The sequence below is a fragment of the Helobdella robusta genome (assembly GCF_000326865.2).
Source record: "Helobdella robusta unplaced genomic scaffold HELROscaffold_3, whole genome shotgun sequence".
NCBI classification, from domain to species: Eukaryota; Metazoa; Annelida; class Clitellata; order Rhynchobdellida; family Glossiphoniidae; genus Helobdella; species Helobdella robusta.
In genome coordinates, this window is record NW_008704501.1 from 6,866,783 (window position 1) to 6,886,588 (window position 19,806).

The following is a 19,806-nucleotide window of genomic DNA, read 5'->3' on the forward strand; positions in this document are numbered from 1 at the left end:
TATTCACGGTCGCATATTTAAATGGCTCGTTGATCAAATTTGATAACATATTTCTTATTACATACAGCTGGAAGGCTATTTTTTGAGAAATAATAGATAAAGAGGTAATTAATTTAATTTTTGGCAATTTTCAAGTAATAATTATAACAACAACAATAATAATAATCAGAGAGATGCTATTGATAAAAGGCGGGAAAGTAGTTAATGCCGATGAAACCTTCCAGGCAGATGTCTTCATTGAAGATGGAGTGATCAAGTTGTTAATTCATTCATTCATTCATTCGTTCACTCACTCATTCATTCATTCATTCGTTGACCTAGTCATTCATTCACTCATTCATTCATTCGTTCGTTCATCCATCCATCTGTTTATTCGTTTTGTGATTGACTGATTTTCGATTGTAAAGAGATTCCCTGCCATTACATACTTGCAATGTTTGTGATGGATGCATTGATTTACGTGTATTACAACGTAACAGTGAGGAACACTAAAACGAAAATTGTATAGAAAACTACTTGTATAGAATGCAAACTTGAAACCATTTTTCAAACAGGGCCATTGGGCATGACCTAGTGTGCCCCAGAGAAACGAGGGTAATTAATGCAGATGGTCTTCTGGTTATGCCAGGTTCGTGATCAACAATACGCCGGATACGAATATACAAAAAATACGAAATACAAAAATTACAAAATACAAATAATACAAAATACAAAAAATACCGCGCACTCCCCCTAAACAGGCGGCATAGATGCACACGTTCACATGCAAATGCCCATCTTCGACTCAGCTACCGTTGATGACTTTTACACTGGGACAAGGGCCGCCCTAGCCGGAGGCACCACTATGATTAGTTAGTGTGTGTGTGTACGTGTGTGTGTATGTGAGTGCGTGTGTGGTGTGTGAATTGCTGCAACTAAAAATGACATCAAAACCTGAGTCATTAAAAACCAAACTAGTTGACTTCGTGGTTCCAAAATTGGGAGAAAGTCTTCTGGCCGCCTACGACAGATGGCGTTCCTGGGCGGACGGAAAAGTTTGCTGCGACTACAGCCTCCATGTGGCAATCACGTGGTGGTCGGATGTCGTCAGGGAAGAGATGGGCGTTCTAACTAAAGAGAGGGGTTAAACTTTGCTATTATTACCTGTAATGAGCACTATTCTAGATAGTGAGATGAGCAAAATTTTATAAATCTTTTTTACTTTTTCAATCTTTTTTAATTTTCAAATTCTTTTCTTTTCAATCTAGGGGTGAATTCCTTCAAAACTTTCATGGCCTACAAAGGGTACTTAATGCTGAATGATCCAGAATTGTATGCCGTATTTTCCAGGTACACACTTTCGTTTTCAATTTTTAAATATAATTTCAAACAAATAACTAATTATTATTTCAAAAAACTAACTAATAAATAAGAAAATAGAAAAAATTAGTTAACTTATAAACAATTTCAGGTGCAAGGAGCTTGGTGCATTGGCAATGGTACATGCTGAGAATGGCAACTTCATTGAAGAGGTGTGCTGCAATTTTCTTAAAAATAAATTTATTTCTAACATCAAATTATAATATATCTATCTAAAATATTATGATATATTTATCTAAAATATTATGATCGGACATAATATTATGATTATACAGAATTAATTTTAATTAAATATCGTTCAAATGCACGATACCCTGGTTCAAACGCATTCAAAATCTCAAATCTCATAACCATATGATACAGAAAAGTAAGGAACTGCTTGAAATGGGCATCGTCGGACCAGAAGGTCATCTGATGAGCCGGCCTGAGGAAGTTTGTATCTAGTGGACAACTTATTAAACTGGTTTCATTGAACAAAACTTTTATTCTGATGTTAAAACAAGATTAATGAACAGTGAGATTAATAAACAGTTCAACCTAATTTAATGAGAAACTTTTTGATGAAAACGAAGATTGAGGGTGAGGCAACGAACAGGGCAGTGACCCTCGGTGGTCTGATCAACTGCCCAGTGTACATCGTGCACGTCATGAGCAGGAGTGCCGCTGACGTCATCGTTCAGGGGCTCAAGAGAGGTTGATGGTGACGATGTTTGGACGAAATGGAAAGAATGATGGAGTGAACAAATTTTGTGTGACTGAATGAATAATAATAAATAAGCGAATGCTAATTGAAAAATAGCGTGAGTAAATTTTATCGCAAATTCAGTTCGACGCATGCAACCAACACATGCAGGTGTTGTGGTTTATGGCGAGCCAATAGGGGCCTCTCTAGCTTTAACAGGGCACCATTGCTACCACGCTGATTGGCGACATGCGGCCGCCTACATCATGAGCCCTCCCATCAGAGAGGACCCTTCAACCCCCGCCTATCTCATGGATCTTCTGGCATGGTGTGAAAGTTTCATCCTGTTTTTTTTTGTAAAGAGTTCAATTTCATTCAATTATTAAAATTATACCTCCTAAAATGTCTGAATAGTTTTTATTCATTCACTATCTTAATTAATGTTAAATAACAGTTTTGTCAAAACTATTTTTAAATCATTACAAATCATTAGACACGGTTGTTAAACAACATTTTCCAACTTTTACACAATCAGCAACCTGCTACATACCACCGGTTCCGATCATTGTGCATGCAGCGTCAGCCAGAAAGCTCGAGGGTACAGCAACTTCACCCAGATGCCCAACGGGGTGACCGGGGTTGAGGAGCGAATGTCAATCGTCTGGCAGAAAGGCGTGGTTTGTACTGAGCTTGAATGTCTGTTCGAGCTCTTTCCACACGGTGTCAAAGAACGTTGTATTTATCAACTTGCTTGGGAATGTTTGCATATTTGTGAGACATCTTTGAAGATTGGAAAGAATAATATTAATAATTAATTAATTAATTAAATAATTAATAACAATAAAAATTTTGTAGCGAACAGGAAAACTAACCCCTAATCGTTTTGTGGAGGTGACAAGCACCACCAACGCAAAAATATTCAACGTCTACCCGAGGAAAGTGAGAATTAATTTAGCAGCTCAATTACTTTATTTACTTATTACGATGTTTTGTAAACGTAAACATGTGGAAATATAATTTTATTGATCTCCAGAATCTTTTAGCTCAATCGCAAACATAATTTGCAGTCATCTAATTTAACAGTGAAAATATTGTAATGTAAACGACTTAACAAAACCTCGAAAGGGCCGTGTATCTGTAGGTTCGGATGCCGACCTAGTTCTCTGGGACCCCAGCATGGTTCGTGTGCTGTCTGCGAAAACCCACCAAACTAGAGTGGAAATCAACGTATTTGAAGGAATTGAGTGTCACGGCGGGCCCAAGTATGTCATCGCCGGCGGAAAAGTTGTCGTTGATCCAGAGGGTGTAAGTTTCGGTTTCCGTTTCAATTTTTCCACTAATAACTTTTTACATTTCATAGATATTCATTTTGCGATAACAAACCAAGGTTCGTAAATTCACAATGTAAAAAAGTGATGAAGTGTAAATGAAGTAAGTCACATTTAAATTAATTGATTTAAAACACTTCAAGTTGCATGTGACAGCGGGTGCAGGAAGATTCGTTCCAAACGACTGTTTCTCTGACTTCGTTTATAACAGGATTGAAGAGCGAGAGAAGGTACGGTGCCTCAAACACTTGAAACATTTTGCATTAAAATCGTAACGAAACGTGCTTGTTTTAGAATTTTAATAAAAATATTAAATTTATTTTATTTTATAACAGTTGAAAGTTACGAAAGGTGTAGAAAGAAGTCCGCCACCAAAAACTGCATGATTGGAAATGAAATAAAATGATTAAATCTGGTTTAAATATTTTTTTGGGATACCGCAATGTTTAACTTTTTTCCATTCAAAAACCTGCCTAAAATGTTTAAAGAAGCTTTAAAAACATGATTGTCAGATTATGACGTCAGAAAGTTTACTTTTAAATAATTTAAATTTCATATTTTGAAAACGGCTTTGGTTTGTTCTTTTCTTTGAAAATGGAAAAAATAAAAATTTTATTGGTGATGTTTGCTTGTTTAGCACATTTGAAACAGTTTCGATTTGAAAAATCTTTACAATTTGAAAATCTCAACTATCATTTAGAATCAGATCTGTCGGTTAAGGATATCTTACAAAACATTTCAAGAAATACTGATAGTAATTTGCAATTGACTACTCATTCCTCGAAAACGAATTTTCTAGAAACCAAACTTAACATGAAAAGCAAAGACGAAAGAATCATAAACGTTACGTGCAATGACACCGGTGATAGTTCGAAACAGAATTCGCTTAATGTTAATAATGAGGATGATCGACAAACGAAAAGTGATGAGAAAAAGAAGAAATCTTTAGAAGAAGACGATGAAGACCCTGCTGTGTTTCCACTGCTTCCTCATGGCGAGTACGAGGAATATAACGAAGAACTTGAATACGTGGACCTGACTGAGGAACTCGTCAACGATGACCACCATGCCAGGATTCTTGAATACTATGAAGATCTGGAGAGGCAGCGAGAGAAAAAGGAACAACACCGGGAAAAGTTACGAAGGAAAAGATCGGTTAATGAGATTCCTGACAGTTTACATTTTTTGAATAAGTTGAAGAAAAAAACAAAATTTTCTAAATGGAGAAACTATGATGATTTTTGGGACCACTACAAAGTAATGAAAGACAAAATCGAAAACAGCCAAGAGGGGAAAGCCTTAAGAAAATATGTAGAAGCGGAAAAACAAATTATTAAGAAGAAAAAATTAGATCAGGAAAAACTTTTGAAGCGAGAAAAAAGAGGAAAACTACCAGTCACACTTCAGGACCTGAACGAACTCAACCAATTCCTCTTAACTGTACTCGAAACTGTGCGTAGTTGGCTCGTCTACGAAGAAAACGGAAAGGTTCCCAGACCTAAAATGGCATTGGAAACTCTTTTAAAAGTAAAATTAATTAATTAATTAATAAAAATAAAAACATAATTTAGAATCCCTTTTTTTCAATTACGTCAATGAGTCCTTCGTTTCGTGAACGCTCACGGTCCATATCTTATGAGCAGGCTAACATTCTGTTGTCCAATAAATTTCTTGATGATGGTTGTCAAATTACAAGACTATGATTGAAATTATTTGATTGATAAACCATTGAATTATTAATTCACTTTATTCTTTTTCACAATTTCTTTTTTCTACTTTTGACAATAGATGGAATAAATTTTTTCTGACAACTCAGGCGTTTCAATTATACTACGAATGCATGACAGAGAAGTTCAAGCATTATGAGAAGATGTTGGGTCAGCCGATGACCGATGTTGCTGCCTTCAACACTCTAAGTAGCGAAAAAGTTACTTTGGAGTGCAAAACATGGTAGGTGTCTTTTTCATATAATCGAAATTTGCAAAACGTAAAAAATATTTCTGTATCAAATTATTGAAATGGAGATGAATTTAAAAAGGAAGAACTCATTTTTAACAATTGAAAGTTTGCCCCCTTTCACGAACCCCTTTGAGTACGGCATCGCGTGGTACCGACGTTTGTTGCACGAAGGAGGGGCCTACAAGGCCCTGCCCAACGATGAAAATCAATTCTCAGTTACCCTAGATGGCGACCTCACCATGCACCAATTAACTCCGGAAGATGCAGGTTTCCATTTGATTTTTAATTCACAAATCATATATTAACTTTATTTATTGCTCTGAAACGAATTTAAAATTACGGTCTAGAGTTTTTCGCGGCAAGTTTTTTATTTGTCCTTGAATTAACAAATGAAATTTGAAGGCATGTACACGTGCTTCAACAACGAAGCCCACGGCATGACATACATGATAGGCATAGATGATGTTGAATCCAGAGTTAGGGTTAGTCGAATGAAATGACGATAACCATTGGACGAGGTTAAAGCAGTCAAACCTTATGTACTTAGCAAACGAACTTTCAAGGTATACGAACATGGCGATGGTGTTGCTCTGGCCTCGAAACCAGAGATCCTAGCCGAGTACAACTTGTACGTCTTCTACCAGTGGTCTACGTGGACGGCGTGCAACAGGTGCAATGGGCCCGGGTCTCGCAAGAGGGTTGGCACGTGCATGGTCAAGGTGGGTTTGTTCAGTTGGTCGGTTAGAGTTGAAGTTGCTTACATCGTAAAACATCATTAGATTTAATTTTATTATGAAATCTGTGAAATAACGATTTAATTAATTAAATTCCACACAGAAATTTGATCGTAACATCCCAACAAAACCGGTTGATTCGTCATCGTTGAGGAAGTACAAAGAGGGACTGCCGTGCGTGAGCCCCCTCCTTGCTTTTCCTTTATACGAGGCTGCCAATCTGAAGGAGAGGAAAACGGAGTTGATGGTATCGGTATGTTACAATGCCTGCGTCACTCAGCCGCCTGTCCGCGTCGTCACTGACGAGTGCGTTCATTTTAGCCTATTTGTTGTTTTTTTACGATCCGCATTTGAGGTTTTTATGGTATTTCCGCGATGAGATGACATGAAATAATTTCTCGTGGGCAGCGTTCAAACGTGGCCATGTTGTCTCCTCGCACGTTTGTCATCGTTTTTAGCGTCCAACATTATTGAACTGTTACAAATAACAAGCAACAAACTACCGACCAGGAATGGCAAGCAGCTGGATGTGGTAGCTTCGTTCAAAGGTCGTTCCTCATATTACGAAGGGGTGCCCAAGTTGGGAGTGCCCATTGAAAGATTGACGGCGTTTGCTGTTATGAACAAGAAATATGTACTGAAATGCCCGCAGTGCGCTTGGTTTTTGTAAAGTTTACAATCGATTTTTACATATTGAATTATTTCTTCAAATGAATAATTTTACCCTGTAAACTGTAGATAACGATTCATCTGAATACTGAATTGAAATTATTTTTCAGCCAGAACGCCTCCAAGCTGCCAATAAGATGGCAGAATGGAACATTTGTGTTGGAGGAGAGCAAGCTTGGCTACCTAACGAAGTTCAGAGTTAAAGTCAACCAGAGGAATGAACTTATAATTAACAGAGTGCTGAAATCCGACGAAGCATTTTTTAGGTATTCTATATAATTGATCGTTATTTATATGCGCGTCTAAGCCATCACTTGCACAGCTAGTATGCTACTTTACTCAGCGATTATACGTTTTTTCTCATTAAAATATTTGAATGAATTAAAATTCGAATAAAATTTTTTACGTGGTATAATTATAACTTACAAATTTGTTTACAATGTCAGTTGTTGGAACAACTTGCAACATTTCGGGACAATCCGGTTGTACGTGAGAGAGCAGATGAATTTCCGAAACGTGGTCCTCGATGCCATACGTCATATAAGCTTCATAGTTACTTTTGGAATGATGCTCTATATAGCATTCAAGTTGTACTTCATGGGCGCAAGAGCTCCTAAACAATATAAGTAGCAACAAATTAGGGAATGTACCATGGATTGGATATATATAATATTATATATTATATCCATGGAATGTACTATCAAATACGTCTAATGTAAATATATACTGTTGAATTTTTTAAATTACTGATGCGTTATATTCGTTATGAGTGTACGTACAGGTGTGTATGAAAGAATGATTCTTATAATTGCTATCTGTTTTAATTAAAACATTTCAAAATTTAATCGAAAAATGTGATCTGGTTAAAGAGCGCATTATCCATCGATGGAATTTTCGCTAAGCAAAAAAAAAAAACCTTTCGTTGCAGAAGTTCGCTTTTAATTTCGTTTTCGGTTTTGTTTACTTGACTTCGTTCGTTCGTGCAATTCTAAAAATAAATATACGCAATAGTGAATTGATTAGGGATCAGGTGAAAAATAAAAATGGAGGTCGTCGATGAAACTGAAGAACGCGTCTGCTTCGCTAGTCAGCCAAAATATTTCAACTGGGCCCTTTTCATCGGTTTGTTTGGCTGCTTGGATGTGGATGACTACACCTTTGTTTCTGTTTCTGTTTCTTTTTTTCTTTCAAAGTTCATTTTTAAAAATGAGATTTTGATTAATTAATTTATTTTTTAGTTTTATTTTACTTCTTACCTTACAGGCATATTCTCGTTTGGCATTGCGCTGTCTTTTTATTCAGGTTAGTTTTAATAAAATTTAAACTTTTTATTGTTATTTAAATATTTAATTAATGTTTTGCTTGTAAAACTAAAAAATAAGGTTTCAAATTCAGTTCTTATCTTGCTTTGTGTGCGGGTGTGTGTGTGGGTGCACGTGTGTTTGATGTATTATACACTTATTATATTTAAATTTTAAAACTATAGGCTTTCTTTGTATGTGTTTATAACTTTTTTTATAATATTTTTTGACTAAAAAACATTTATTTTCTTTACATACATAAAAAATGATTGCATATGTAAACAATAATAATAAATATAATGATATTAATAATTATTATTATTATAATTATTATTATAATTATTATTTTTATTATTATAATTATTATTATGTGTCTGTTCTGTATTTAGAGTCCTGCTTTTGGCAGATGATTTACGTGATAGGAAGTCTGGTGATTGCTTCGGCTTTCATTGACCATTGGCAGGTAGGTATTACAAAGACACGTGTTTGTAGAAATGTGTGCACTGAGTATTTGGATACGATGCGTGTACTGTGTGTGTGTGTGTGTGTGTTGCATATAGATGGTATGTGTGTATGTATGTAAGTGCGTGTGTGCGTGTGTGTGTGTGTGGGTGTGTTACACATATGTAAAACTGTTGTTTTGTGTGTGTTGTGTGTTTTGTTGTTTAGTAATTTAAAAGTTGTATGTTAATGGTTTTTTGATAGTTATGGTTAATAATTTTAGTAATTTTTTTTTAAATAATACTTTTATTCAAAATTTCTTTTATTCACATTCCACACAATTTAGGAACTAACATTAGACAGACCACTGGACCAGTTGTCCTATACAGTTCAGAATATCTATCAGAGGTTTTTGTTTAGAAACAAGCACACATTTATGGGTTTGTATGTGTGTAACTTTGTATTTGTGTGTTTGTGCCTGTGTGTTTGTGAGTGTGTGTGTGTGTGTGTGAGTGTGTGTGTGTGTGTATGTGTTTGATGTATTTTTTTTCATCAACAATGTTTGCATAGACCTGCCTGTGTAAACAAACAAATTTCAGTGCATACATTTGCATTTTTCTTTTTCTTCTTATTTTTATTATTATTTGTTTTTTTATATTGTTGTTATTATTATTACTATTATTGTTTTTGCTGTTATTTCTAGAGTTCTTGTATTCAAGCTGCATAAATTTTACTAACTTAATTGTAGTAAATAAATGGATAGATGTGGCAAAACTAAGATAGATTATGATTATTCTAATAATAATAATAATAATTTGCAAATAGAAACAGCAAAGTTGAGTGAGTTGAAGAAAGTTAAAGCCAACCAGCGCAATGGGACCATTACTTTCTACCACAACCACACCACAACTAAAGTTTTTGTTGGAAGTAGTTTCATGTATGTGACCTTACTGCCATCTGTTTTTTGTTTTGTTTGTTTGTTTGTTTGTTTGTGTGTTTGTTTGTTTGTTTGTTTGTATGTATGTTTGTTTGTCTGTTTGTTCATTCAAATGTTTTTGGTTTTACATATGTAGTTTATTTATTCATTAAAAACCACTTATACTTAACTAACTGATGTAATTTTTAATTGTGCGATTTTCAAACCGATCATATTTTGAATAAAATAAAATAAAATCCTCTCAGAACTATGCTACTGACATTGAATAGACTGAAAGAATTTCTAAAGAAATGCACAGCTGATAACACCATCCAGTTCGACTATAACATCCAGAGCATTAGCAGCAGCAGCAGTCCAGCCAACAACAGTGGAGATGACGACGGCGACGTTGGCGATGAAAGTGATTTGAACCACGCAGCAGCTAGCGACGCGCTAGACTCGGCGGGTGATTGCCGTCTTCGTCGGCACGAATATGACGAAGACATCAGCGATGACGACATCAGCGATGACTCGGGTGACGACGACGACGATGATGATCGCCCTAGTAGTGACGGTAAAGATGGTGATGAGGATGAAGAAGAAGTCGACGACGATGATGATGATGGAATTCGTCATAAAATTTCCGAAAGAGGTGACGAGAAGGTGGAAGGCAGTGGAAGCAGTGACTCAGATGGCAGTTTCGAGAAAGTTTCATGTGAAGATTTGCTGGCTGCTGAGGATGATGAAGCTACTACTGCTGCTGCTGCTGCTACTGTTGACGTATCCAGTAATCCTGAATGCTCCAACATAGATCAAACTGCTGACAAGAGCTCAACTAACAAGGACTGCAAGGCTGCTACTTCCGCTACTACTCCTACTACTTCTACTACTGCTACAACTACTACATCTACCACTACTACTTCTACCACAGGTAGCGGTGATGGTAGCGGCGGCCTTGAATTCAAACAGTCCAAAGGTGCCAAATTAGAAAACGAGTAAAAGATAGAGAGAGCGATGTTTTTGGACAGCTTGACGGTTTTAACCTTCATAACGTTTTATTTGATGTTGTGTTTGTTTCTGTTTTTTTCGTTCGTTCGTTCGTTCGTTAATGCCTTCCTCATTATAATATTTCGACCCTTTCTCTTGCTACTACTAACAAGCAGACAAGACAATATTTAGAGTGTGTGTAATTATGCGTTGTGTGTGTGTGCTTACTCACTCACACACACACCACACACACATACTCATGCACACACAAAAATATGTTATATATATTTGTGCTGTTTGGGTTTTCTTATCTGTAATATAATTGACCTGCATTTTAGTATGCTGCTATTGCTATTGTTCATTTCATTCATTAGTTTATGAGTTTAGAATTTATCATTCATTTCAGATTCGCATGTGGTTTTAAGTTTTATGAAATGTATATATATTGTATGTAATATATGAAATAACATGAGAATGTATGTGTGTGATTGTTTGTGCGTGCGTGTGTGTGTTTTTATTGTGGGCAAATGCGGTTTCAATTTGATTGAAATTACATTTTAGATGATTTTTAAGAGTTTTTTTGTGAGTTCAAGTTGTTCAAATTGACCAAAGAAAAAAACTAAAATCTAGTGTTGAGGACTCGAATGTTCCGGGTTTAAAACCTGCCCGGGTCCCAACACCATCTCATTATATACCTTATATAATAATGATGATGGCCCAGTCGAGTAGTATGAAAAATTAACCTTGAAATGAAGGCCTGCATTAATGTGCAAATGCCAACATATGCTTTGGAATGAATAAAATGATACGATCTGCTTTAAATTCAACTAAATAGTAGCTTTTTATCCAGTCTATTTACTATGCAATATATACAGGACTCTCGGCTCCCGTTCATTTGTTCATGCTTCTTTCGTTTTGATGTTTAACCACATACACACGCGCACAGAAGCACACACTCATTTATATACTGTTTGTGTCTGTGTGTTTATTTAATTCTTATACAGAGGGTTGTTGAGCTTTTAGTTTTATTTTTTATAGTATATCACATTTCCTTTTATTTCGTTGAATTGTATAACAAATGAACTAACTCGCAACTTCTTGTTGGAACAGTTTTCGCCTGTTCGTTTGCTGGTTTCTCGGCGCTTCGACCTTAATGAAGCGTTATAAGGACGATTTCACTATGAAATATTTTTAATCGATTTGTAACTCTTTCCACTCTTTGTTTTATCGTTTTAACTATACATGTATTATAATATAACGTATTTACACACCACAAAAACACACACACACATATATATATTTATATAAAAACTCATTTGAAAACTCATTTAAAACTGCATATCAGATAGTCTCAACCCAATATATTTATATATATATATATATTGGGTTGAGACTATCTGATATGCAGTTTTAAAATATCACAGCATTGCATGCGTTGTTCAATTTTCAAATGAGTTTTTATAAGTTTAGTACGACGAACTTCAGTTCGTTATCAGGTTTGTGCAGTTCATAAACAAAACTGTATGAAATGCTGTGGTGCATATATATATATATATATATACATATACACATTATATATATATATATATATATATATATATTATATACCAATCACTTATGTTTTGTTATTTTTCTTGAAATAAACTGTTCCCAGTTATCGTTCCTGTCTTGTGAATGAGTCAAATGTGCTAAGCGTGAATGAGTTATTAATTTGGAACAGAAAAAAATGTATTTAACTTGTTAAAGTTAAAATATTTATGACAACGTGGATACGTCACATTTAAACAATCAAATAAGACCAGATAATTCAGCAACAATTTCACCAAAGTTAGTTTTATCCAAATAACTCCCTCAATGGAGCTCACGAATGACGTCATAATCGAATTTTTCTCGGAGACTGGGAAAAATTACGTCATAAGCATTATAATTGCCTGTAAATAATCTAATCTCATTGTTTTTTCAACCTGTATTTTACATCTACTAGACGATAGGTAAGAATTGAACTATAAAACTCGAACTTTTGTAAAATAACTTAAGTAGAACAACAAGAAAAAGATTTTATTTAGCATAATTTCAGAACAGTTTAACGCAATCAAATCAAATAATTACAAACAGAAGACTTTTCTTTACATGATTTCACGCCCATTTTCCTTACACGCACACACACATATATATATATATATATGTATAATATACCAAATATAAATAATACACATTCACCAATCCATACCGCAATACATACAAATCCTAAATACATATACAACATTTTTTGCAATAAACAACATGATCGTATATATAGTATATATATATATATATATATATATATATATATATATACGAATATATATATATATATACTAAAACTTGAAAAATCGAATGTAATCATATAAACCAGAGACAGAAGAACATCATCAACTTCCATCTTAACCACCAACACACATACACACACGCATACATACTTATACACACACACATATCTGCATACATACGTACACACAAACAAACATATACGTACAAACACATGTAAACATGTATACATACATACACAGATACAATATTTGAATACATATGCGTAATACCTAAAACAAACATCTATATATAGATACCTAAATACCACAAACCAAAAAATATAGTTAATTAAAATCGAATAACTCTAAAGAGGGAAAAAGAAAAATAACATTGTCAAAATTTAAAATAATAGAACTAAAAAAATTAAAACACCTACAAAAAAAATATCATCTTTTTCACTTTCAGTTTCACTTTTTCAGTTTTGTAAATTTTTTTTACAGTTTTCAAACTTTTAATTTGAAACAATAAAAACAATGCTAAATGAAATTTCAATGTAAGTGTATGATATGGAACCTCGAAATAATAATAATATTATTTATAATTATTATTATAGTAGTAATTATAGTACGTATATCTATATATATATCTTTATATCTGTATATATATTTATATAAATCTTTCTCTCTTTCTCTCTCTCTCTTACTTTCTCTATCTGGTAACACAAATATTTAAATATTTTCAAAGTCTAAGAAAATTTCAAAGATGTCACTAAAATATTTTAAAATTGTCAATTTAAAAAATATTTATACAAAAAATAGAATAAAATTGAAAAACATTGTCAGCTAAATATTATACGTATATCGTTTATAAAACTCCATTAAAAATTCGAATAAATTGTATATATTATCATAATATATCTTGAAAATCTAAGCTTCATTTTAATCATTTAGTCTGCTCTGGTTTATCGCTACTGCTGCTACTAATTAATGACTCTTGTTGTAGCTGGGGACATGTCTTGCAATCTGAGTTCGTTGAGCAACAATACGAGCAGACGAGACATTGGTTGCACGATAGCAGGGAGAGTTTGCCAGTGGCAGGGGTAACTTTCTTCTGGCATATCCTACAATGTTTCTTTAACATCTGCAGTGGAGTAGTTTGATTTTTTTTAGTATTTTTATGTAAAATTTTTATTTAATTTCATAATTCATATAAATATAGTTTAAAAATTAGCACCATAAGATGAAAAAAAACAAACAAATGCTTACCTCTTCAATAGAGTTCAATTCATTCTTCAGCAAGTCTCTCTTCTGTTGCAACTTTGTAAAATCTTTTTCCACACTCAACTGTTGTTGTTGTTGCTGCTGCTGCGACGTGCTGCCGTCGTCGTTGCCACCGCTGCTGCAACAACCAGATACGTGCAGCTGCTGCTGCTGCTGTGGCTGGTGTTGCTGTTCAAAGTTAGCGGTCGTTGGTTTTGATTTTCTGACAGAATCTAGCTCAGTTGTTAACTTTGCAACTGTTGCAACAGCCTGTTTGATGAATGAATGAGGGTTTTGGATCTGTTGAATAAATGCTTGTTTGATTGGTTGGTGGGTTGCCTGATTTGTTGACTCGTCGACTGAATGATTAGTCGAATGAGTTAAATCAAAAGATGAAAGAAAAATGAAACAATAGATAATCTAAAAAATGAATAAAACTGTTGTTGATGTGCAAATGAATGCCCACTGACGTCATCCCTCTGTTTACTGATGATGACGTTCTCATCTTCCAGAATCTTCTTCTGTTTCTTGATGTCATCAACCTCCTTCATCCAAGCAGTGCAGGCCTGCATGTGGTGCACGCACGTCACAATCAGGGCAACCAGGATCGTCGTGTAATATACAGTGGCACATCATCCTCGTCGTCAGTCATTATCACAAGTACCAACATCACGTCAGCCATCAGTCAGCGAATCATACGCCCGGACCAACCAATCAATCAAACAAACAACCAATCATCAATCAATTAACCGACCGGCCAACCAACTGACCACACGAGCCTGTTGAACACTCTCCTCCCACTTGGCCATCTTCAACTTGGACATTTTTAACTCCTCCTTTATCTTCTCAAACTCCTGACTACTCCTGCCCAGAGAAAGATTGCTCATGCCCTGTGAGAGAGGGAGAGATGAACTGGGGAAGAGAGAGGAAGTCGAAGATGATTGGTTGTTGCAGTTCATGCTGGCCTGCTGTGATTGGTAGTTCTGTAATGTGGCCAGTTCACTGATCAGCTGTGACGTCATCGACTGTTGTTGTTGTTGCTGCTGAAATTGATGAATAAATTAGCCAAAACAATCAATTATCTAATTATTCAAATATATCAATTGATCAATTATTAATTCACTTTCCAAGTTTAAATAAAAAACAATGAAGGTACTCAAAAAAGAACCTTAGAGAGCAGCAACTGAGCGGCATGTTCGGAACCAATAGGTGCCAAAGAAGTGTAGCTCCTACCAAACAACATGAAACTATTCTCAGCGTTGTTGCTGTTGTAGCTACCAACAAAATCTTTCTGCTGCTGCTGTTGTTTGAGTTGTTGTTGCTGTTGACGATGCTGTTGTGTAACATTCGATCCCATAGATGAGGTCGGGATTGACATGGGTCTCGATCCCATTCCGCCAAAGTAGCCCCCTGTGAGTGCATGTTTAGTGCCCACACGAATAATATCAAATAAATATAGAATGATAATAACATCAGTTATGACAAACACACACACGAACAGACGCGCGCGCACACACACACACACACACATACAAACACACAACCAACCAACCAAAAGATGGAAAACTGGTACTAAGAGAGCTACACAGAGAATCACTTTCCTCTCTGTCATATCCAGATAGATTGAGATCTCCACCGACAAACTCTTCATCTAGGGCATTCACTGTTTCAAATTTGTTTGTGTGTGCATGTATGTGCCTCTGTGTATTATAATATTATTATTATTATTATTATCAAAAGATTTATCTAGCGCTATTTAATTAAAATTCAAAAGCGCCATCAAAAAATAAAATAACACAAAATTAAACATAAAATTAAGCATATCCTCACTAAAATAAAGTTAAACGTAGAAATAATTGTCTGGCTGCGAAAAAATTGTGTATGTGTGTGTATATATGTGTATGTGTGTGTGTATATGTGTATGTGTGTGTATAGGCGTGAATGTGAGTCTTTATCCATCTCTACATCCTCCAAACCAACCAATAACAGATTCAACGGTTTCCTCTCCTGGATAGAATGATGGGAAAGAGAGCTTGGGACTAAGGATGTTGCCAGTTCCAGGATTCGTCGTATTCATCATCATTGAGGAGTTGTTGCTGCTTGGAAACAACTGATTCAAATTTTCTTTCGTTATGTCGTATGGATATTTCATTGCCTGCATGATTGCATGTTTGTTTGTATGTATGTATGTACGTATGTTTGTTTGTTTGTTTGTACGTACGTTTGTTTGTTTGTATGTCTGTTTGTTTGTTGGGTATTTGTGTGTGTGTGAGGATTATGCAACCAATAAGACAAATGTTGTAATCTATATTCTAATATATGCCATACAATTCTCAATTGTAATCTATATTCTAATATATGCCATACAATTCTCAATTCAGGAGTTCTTGCATGGGATTGCATGCAATATTAAAGCACTAAAGTCCATATACATTCTGTTATATCATGTTAGAAAACCAAAGTGTTGCACCGCAAGTGTACAAAACAAATACATCATCAACGACGTATCCTGACACAATGTGATCATGACACAACTTAGTGGGACAGAACATGACATGACTTACGTGCTTCTCGTGCAAGGTACTGAGGCCCCTATGTGGCCCTAATGTACCCTCGCTGAGACTCACCGTCCTGCGTTTACCTGTGGTGGTGGCGGTCGTGAGAATTTTAGGGGAAAGATTATAGGACACACTTGAATACTGAATTTGCATTGATTTTCATTTTATGGGTACTTCTATATGGGTATTTTGTTAGAAACATGCATCATAGGTATTCCTACTACAATAGTGGTCAAGTTGATGATAGAGTTAATGATGATGAGGATAGTGATAACAATGATAATGAAAAAGAAGCTAATGATGATGATGATGATGATGATTAAAAAGTGATGATGATAATGAGTCTTCAATACTCACCGATGGGTTCTGAGTTACTCATCGAAGAGTGTGGTACAAGGGAGAGAGGAGGTGGTGATGATGATGATGCCACAGAGTCTTCCGGCAACATTATACTCATCAGCTGATAATGGTGTTAGTGGCGGCATTAGGATGGTGATGGTGATGACGTTTTATATGATGACCTTTACAACATTCCAAGAACAAATTACCATTACTAAATTAATAAATCAACATCATAATTTAAAAAAGCAATAAATAATAATAATAATTAATATAATGACCAACAAACAAATGAATAAAAATAAAATAATACATGAGATTCAGCTGGTAACGAAGACTTCCTCAGGCCATTGCAGATGTCGCTGTTCGATTCCATCTTCATGGTTTTCGTAATTGGCGTGGCTGTAGGCAGGGGCAAGACTGCCTCAACGAAATCTGATAGGCTGGCCTCGGAACCAATCATCGTGTCCCATGGTTCATTGAGCTCTTCTATTGGATGGTTTTAAAATGAATGTTGATTGATCAACTTATTTCTGTATTAGATATTAACAAATGAAAACCAAACATTATATAACTGATTTTACAACAGAAACTTTGCTTAAAATAATATTAATAACAATATTTACTTTAAATACAACATATGTGTAATGTTAGCAACAGAAATAGCAGAAATACAAATATTAACTAAAACAGCAAATATTTAAAACTCAATTGCCAAAATGAAATTCACTCAACCAACAGGATAAAGTTGCATAGAATGTGTAACTGTAATAGACACGCCAACTTACTCTCAAGATGAGCAAATGCACAGAACTGGCCCCTAGGGCAGTACCCGGTCTGTATCATGTCATTGCACTTTGAACTTTTGTATATCTGTGCGTGTGTATGAGTGTATGTTTGTGTATGCGTGTATGTTTGTGTACACATATCCAGCATAAAAATGAAACAAAAAATGCAAAACATGATAAAAAATAAAATATCAACAAAACAAGCTAACAACATAGACAAACAAACACAGACAAAAGCAATGCACCTCAGGATGAAATTGTTGTTCAGTTCTGGTGTGGCAGTAGGAGCACTTGTCGCCGACATCACACAGAGGCGGATCGCCCCACTCATCACCCCTCTTGACACTGGGGCATGGGGTTGACCTGGTTTTTTTTAAATTAAATCAATGCCATTTATTACAATGAGGTTAATTTATCATAACAGGGTCAACGTAACATTCAACTTTTTGATTAAAAATTGAACCGACCTATATTTGAATGTTTTAGGGCTCCTACGCTTGTCTCGAGGATTGTGATAGGAGGGGCAAGCATACCCCTGGCGACATAACCGATGAGGTCGTTTGCACTGCTCAGTCTTGTAATTTATTAAGACATAGTGGGGATCTGCGTGTAGTGTGGATAAATGTTTTTTTGTATTCATAATTCTAAATGTGTTTTAACGAACAAATTAAATTTGACAAATAATTCAATTAAATAATTCCATCAAGAAATAAAATAAAGTCTTCATACGACAAAATTTACTAATTTGACTAACCATTCCAAGCAGGGTCTTCATTATAAAAGATATCCTTTTCAAGATGGGCAGCAAGTAAGTTAGTTGAACCTTCCCCATTCAAATTATCATCCTCACTAGCATCAAAAACTGGCATCCTCAAGTCATCAGGGCCGTGTGCATAGGCACAGTGGGGTCCATTCTTCACGCAGTGGCCCTTGGCATCGGTTTCATGCACACACATGCATGTTTTGAAATATCTAGGGTGGTATCGGCGTTCAACATCGCCCGCAACTCTGTGTAGTAATGGGCAGCTGGGAAATGGTTTAAAAATCTTTGTGTGTATAAAATTATAAAAAAAAAAAAAAACTTAGAATACAAAATATATCATTGAAAAATCATTTCTAATATGACTATAGAAAAAAATTTACCTATAACTTATTATACAAAATATTTTTGCTATAAAAGCTACCAATTTTTAAATGTTAATTAATTTAATAATTAAAATTTAATTTCTTTATATTTCTGTTATATAAAAAAAGAACTAACTCATCTCCGGCGGGACAGATACCAGTTGTTTCATCATAAACAGAGCAATAAACATCGGGACTGTAATTAAATTTTCCGTCACCTTTTTTGAAAGGTCTCCTGCGCTTCTGGTTGACAAAGTGCCAACTGAAGCAATTGTATGGTCGGTGGTGGGAGCATTTATGTTGAAGGAAATCTGGGCACTGCTGGGTTCTAAAGTCTTTCAAATATCTAATTTATGAATAAATTATGATAAATACGCTAACAAGAGCGATGAATCACTTAGACAAAGAATCAGATTAGAAAAAATATTTGTATGTAAACAATCAACTCAGTCAAAAATAACAGCGTAATTTATTAGTTAGCAAGTGACACCAAACGATGAAAGTGATTTCGACCTCAAAACATTTAAATGGAATTAGATCTAAAAATCGATCAAAATAAAAATTAAAACTTTCCAACAAAAAAGCAGAAACATCTTACATAAAATGGGAAGACTTCTCCGACACTTCGCCCGGCATTTTGTATCACGTGACTATTGTTTACTGCTAATTATTCGTGTTGCCAGTTTAATTAACTTAGAAATGCTTCCGATGCAGCAATTATAGGCCAGATCAGAGCTGTCAATCAAACACCGAACCACCTAATCTAACCAGTTTATCAAATTTTTTCAATCTTATTCTATTTTATTTCACTTATCCTGCCAGAAGACATATCAAACATATATATTTATATATATATATATATATATTTACATAATAATACATAATAAATAATATATAAATAATATATATATACAAAGTTCAATCAGTTAACCAAAACTTGTCAACCAAACAATCATCGCAACAACTAGATGAAATACAAAGAAATTCATTTCTAGTAACTAAATATAAATTTTTTATTTCAAACTAATTCTTTACAAACTTGTTCTTTGTGGTGAAAATAGTTCAAACCTTA

At 34.8% G+C, this 19,806-nt stretch overlaps 4 protein-coding genes across 4 annotated transcripts; 3 read left to right on the top strand and 1 right to left on the bottom strand.

Moving 5' to 3' along the window:
- The first annotated feature begins 151 nt into the window (after nucleotides 1-151).
- Nucleotides 152-3,987, top strand: HELRODRAFT_94572 (hypothetical protein). The gene is made up of 14 exons (XM_009021603.1): nucleotides 152-256; nucleotides 555-628; nucleotides 741-851; nucleotides 958-1,122; nucleotides 1,248-1,329; nucleotides 1,451-1,511; nucleotides 1,723-1,791; nucleotides 1,932-2,052; nucleotides 2,213-2,369; nucleotides 2,577-2,718; nucleotides 2,897-2,980; nucleotides 3,167-3,346; nucleotides 3,513-3,599; nucleotides 3,705-3,987. The coding sequence occupies exons 1-14, from the start codon at nucleotides 174-176 to the stop codon at nucleotides 3,753-3,755; spliced, it is 1,467 nt and encodes a 488-aa protein (XP_009019851.1). The 5' UTR covers nucleotides 152-173; the 3' UTR covers nucleotides 3,756-3,987.
- HELRODRAFT_161716 (hypothetical protein) lies at nucleotides 3,964-7,361 on the top strand (the record flags this gene model as incomplete). The annotated part of the gene is made up of 9 exons (XM_009021604.1): nucleotides 3,964-4,896; nucleotides 5,186-5,319; nucleotides 5,435-5,595; nucleotides 5,731-5,810; nucleotides 5,892-6,047; nucleotides 6,166-6,368; nucleotides 6,573-6,713; nucleotides 6,842-6,997; nucleotides 7,178-7,361. 9 exons carry the CDS (start codon nucleotides 3,964-3,966, stop codon nucleotides 7,359-7,361), a joined length of 2,148 nt encoding a protein of 715 aa, XP_009019852.1.
- A 413-nt stretch (nucleotides 7,362-7,774) lies between these two features.
- On the top strand, nucleotides 7,775-10,388 carry HELRODRAFT_161717 (hypothetical protein; the record flags this gene model as incomplete). The annotated part of the gene is made up of 6 exons (XM_009021605.1): nucleotides 7,775-7,853; nucleotides 7,995-8,033; nucleotides 8,422-8,495; nucleotides 8,820-8,913; nucleotides 9,299-9,410; nucleotides 9,656-10,388. 6 exons carry the CDS (start codon nucleotides 7,775-7,777, stop codon nucleotides 10,386-10,388), a joined length of 1,131 nt encoding a protein of 376 aa, XP_009019853.1.
- Nucleotides 10,389-12,415: 2,027 nt separating this feature from the next.
- Nucleotides 12,416-19,370, bottom strand: HELRODRAFT_188708 (hypothetical protein; the record flags this gene model as incomplete). The annotated part of the gene is made up of 17 exons (XM_009021606.1): nucleotides 12,416-12,696; nucleotides 12,717-13,805; nucleotides 13,931-14,194; nucleotides 14,395-14,490; nucleotides 14,713-14,967; nucleotides 15,093-15,334; nucleotides 15,477-15,587; nucleotides 15,905-16,079; nucleotides 16,489-16,565; nucleotides 16,840-16,942; nucleotides 17,135-17,310; nucleotides 17,610-17,694; nucleotides 17,855-17,972; nucleotides 18,077-18,212; nucleotides 18,364-18,635; nucleotides 18,871-18,996; nucleotides 19,333-19,370. 16 exons carry the CDS (start codon nucleotides 19,368-19,370, stop codon nucleotides 13,608-13,610), a joined length of 2,472 nt encoding a protein of 823 aa, XP_009019854.1. The 3' UTR covers nucleotides 12,416-12,696; nucleotides 12,717-13,607.
- Between the last annotated feature and the right edge of the window lie 436 nt (nucleotides 19,371-19,806).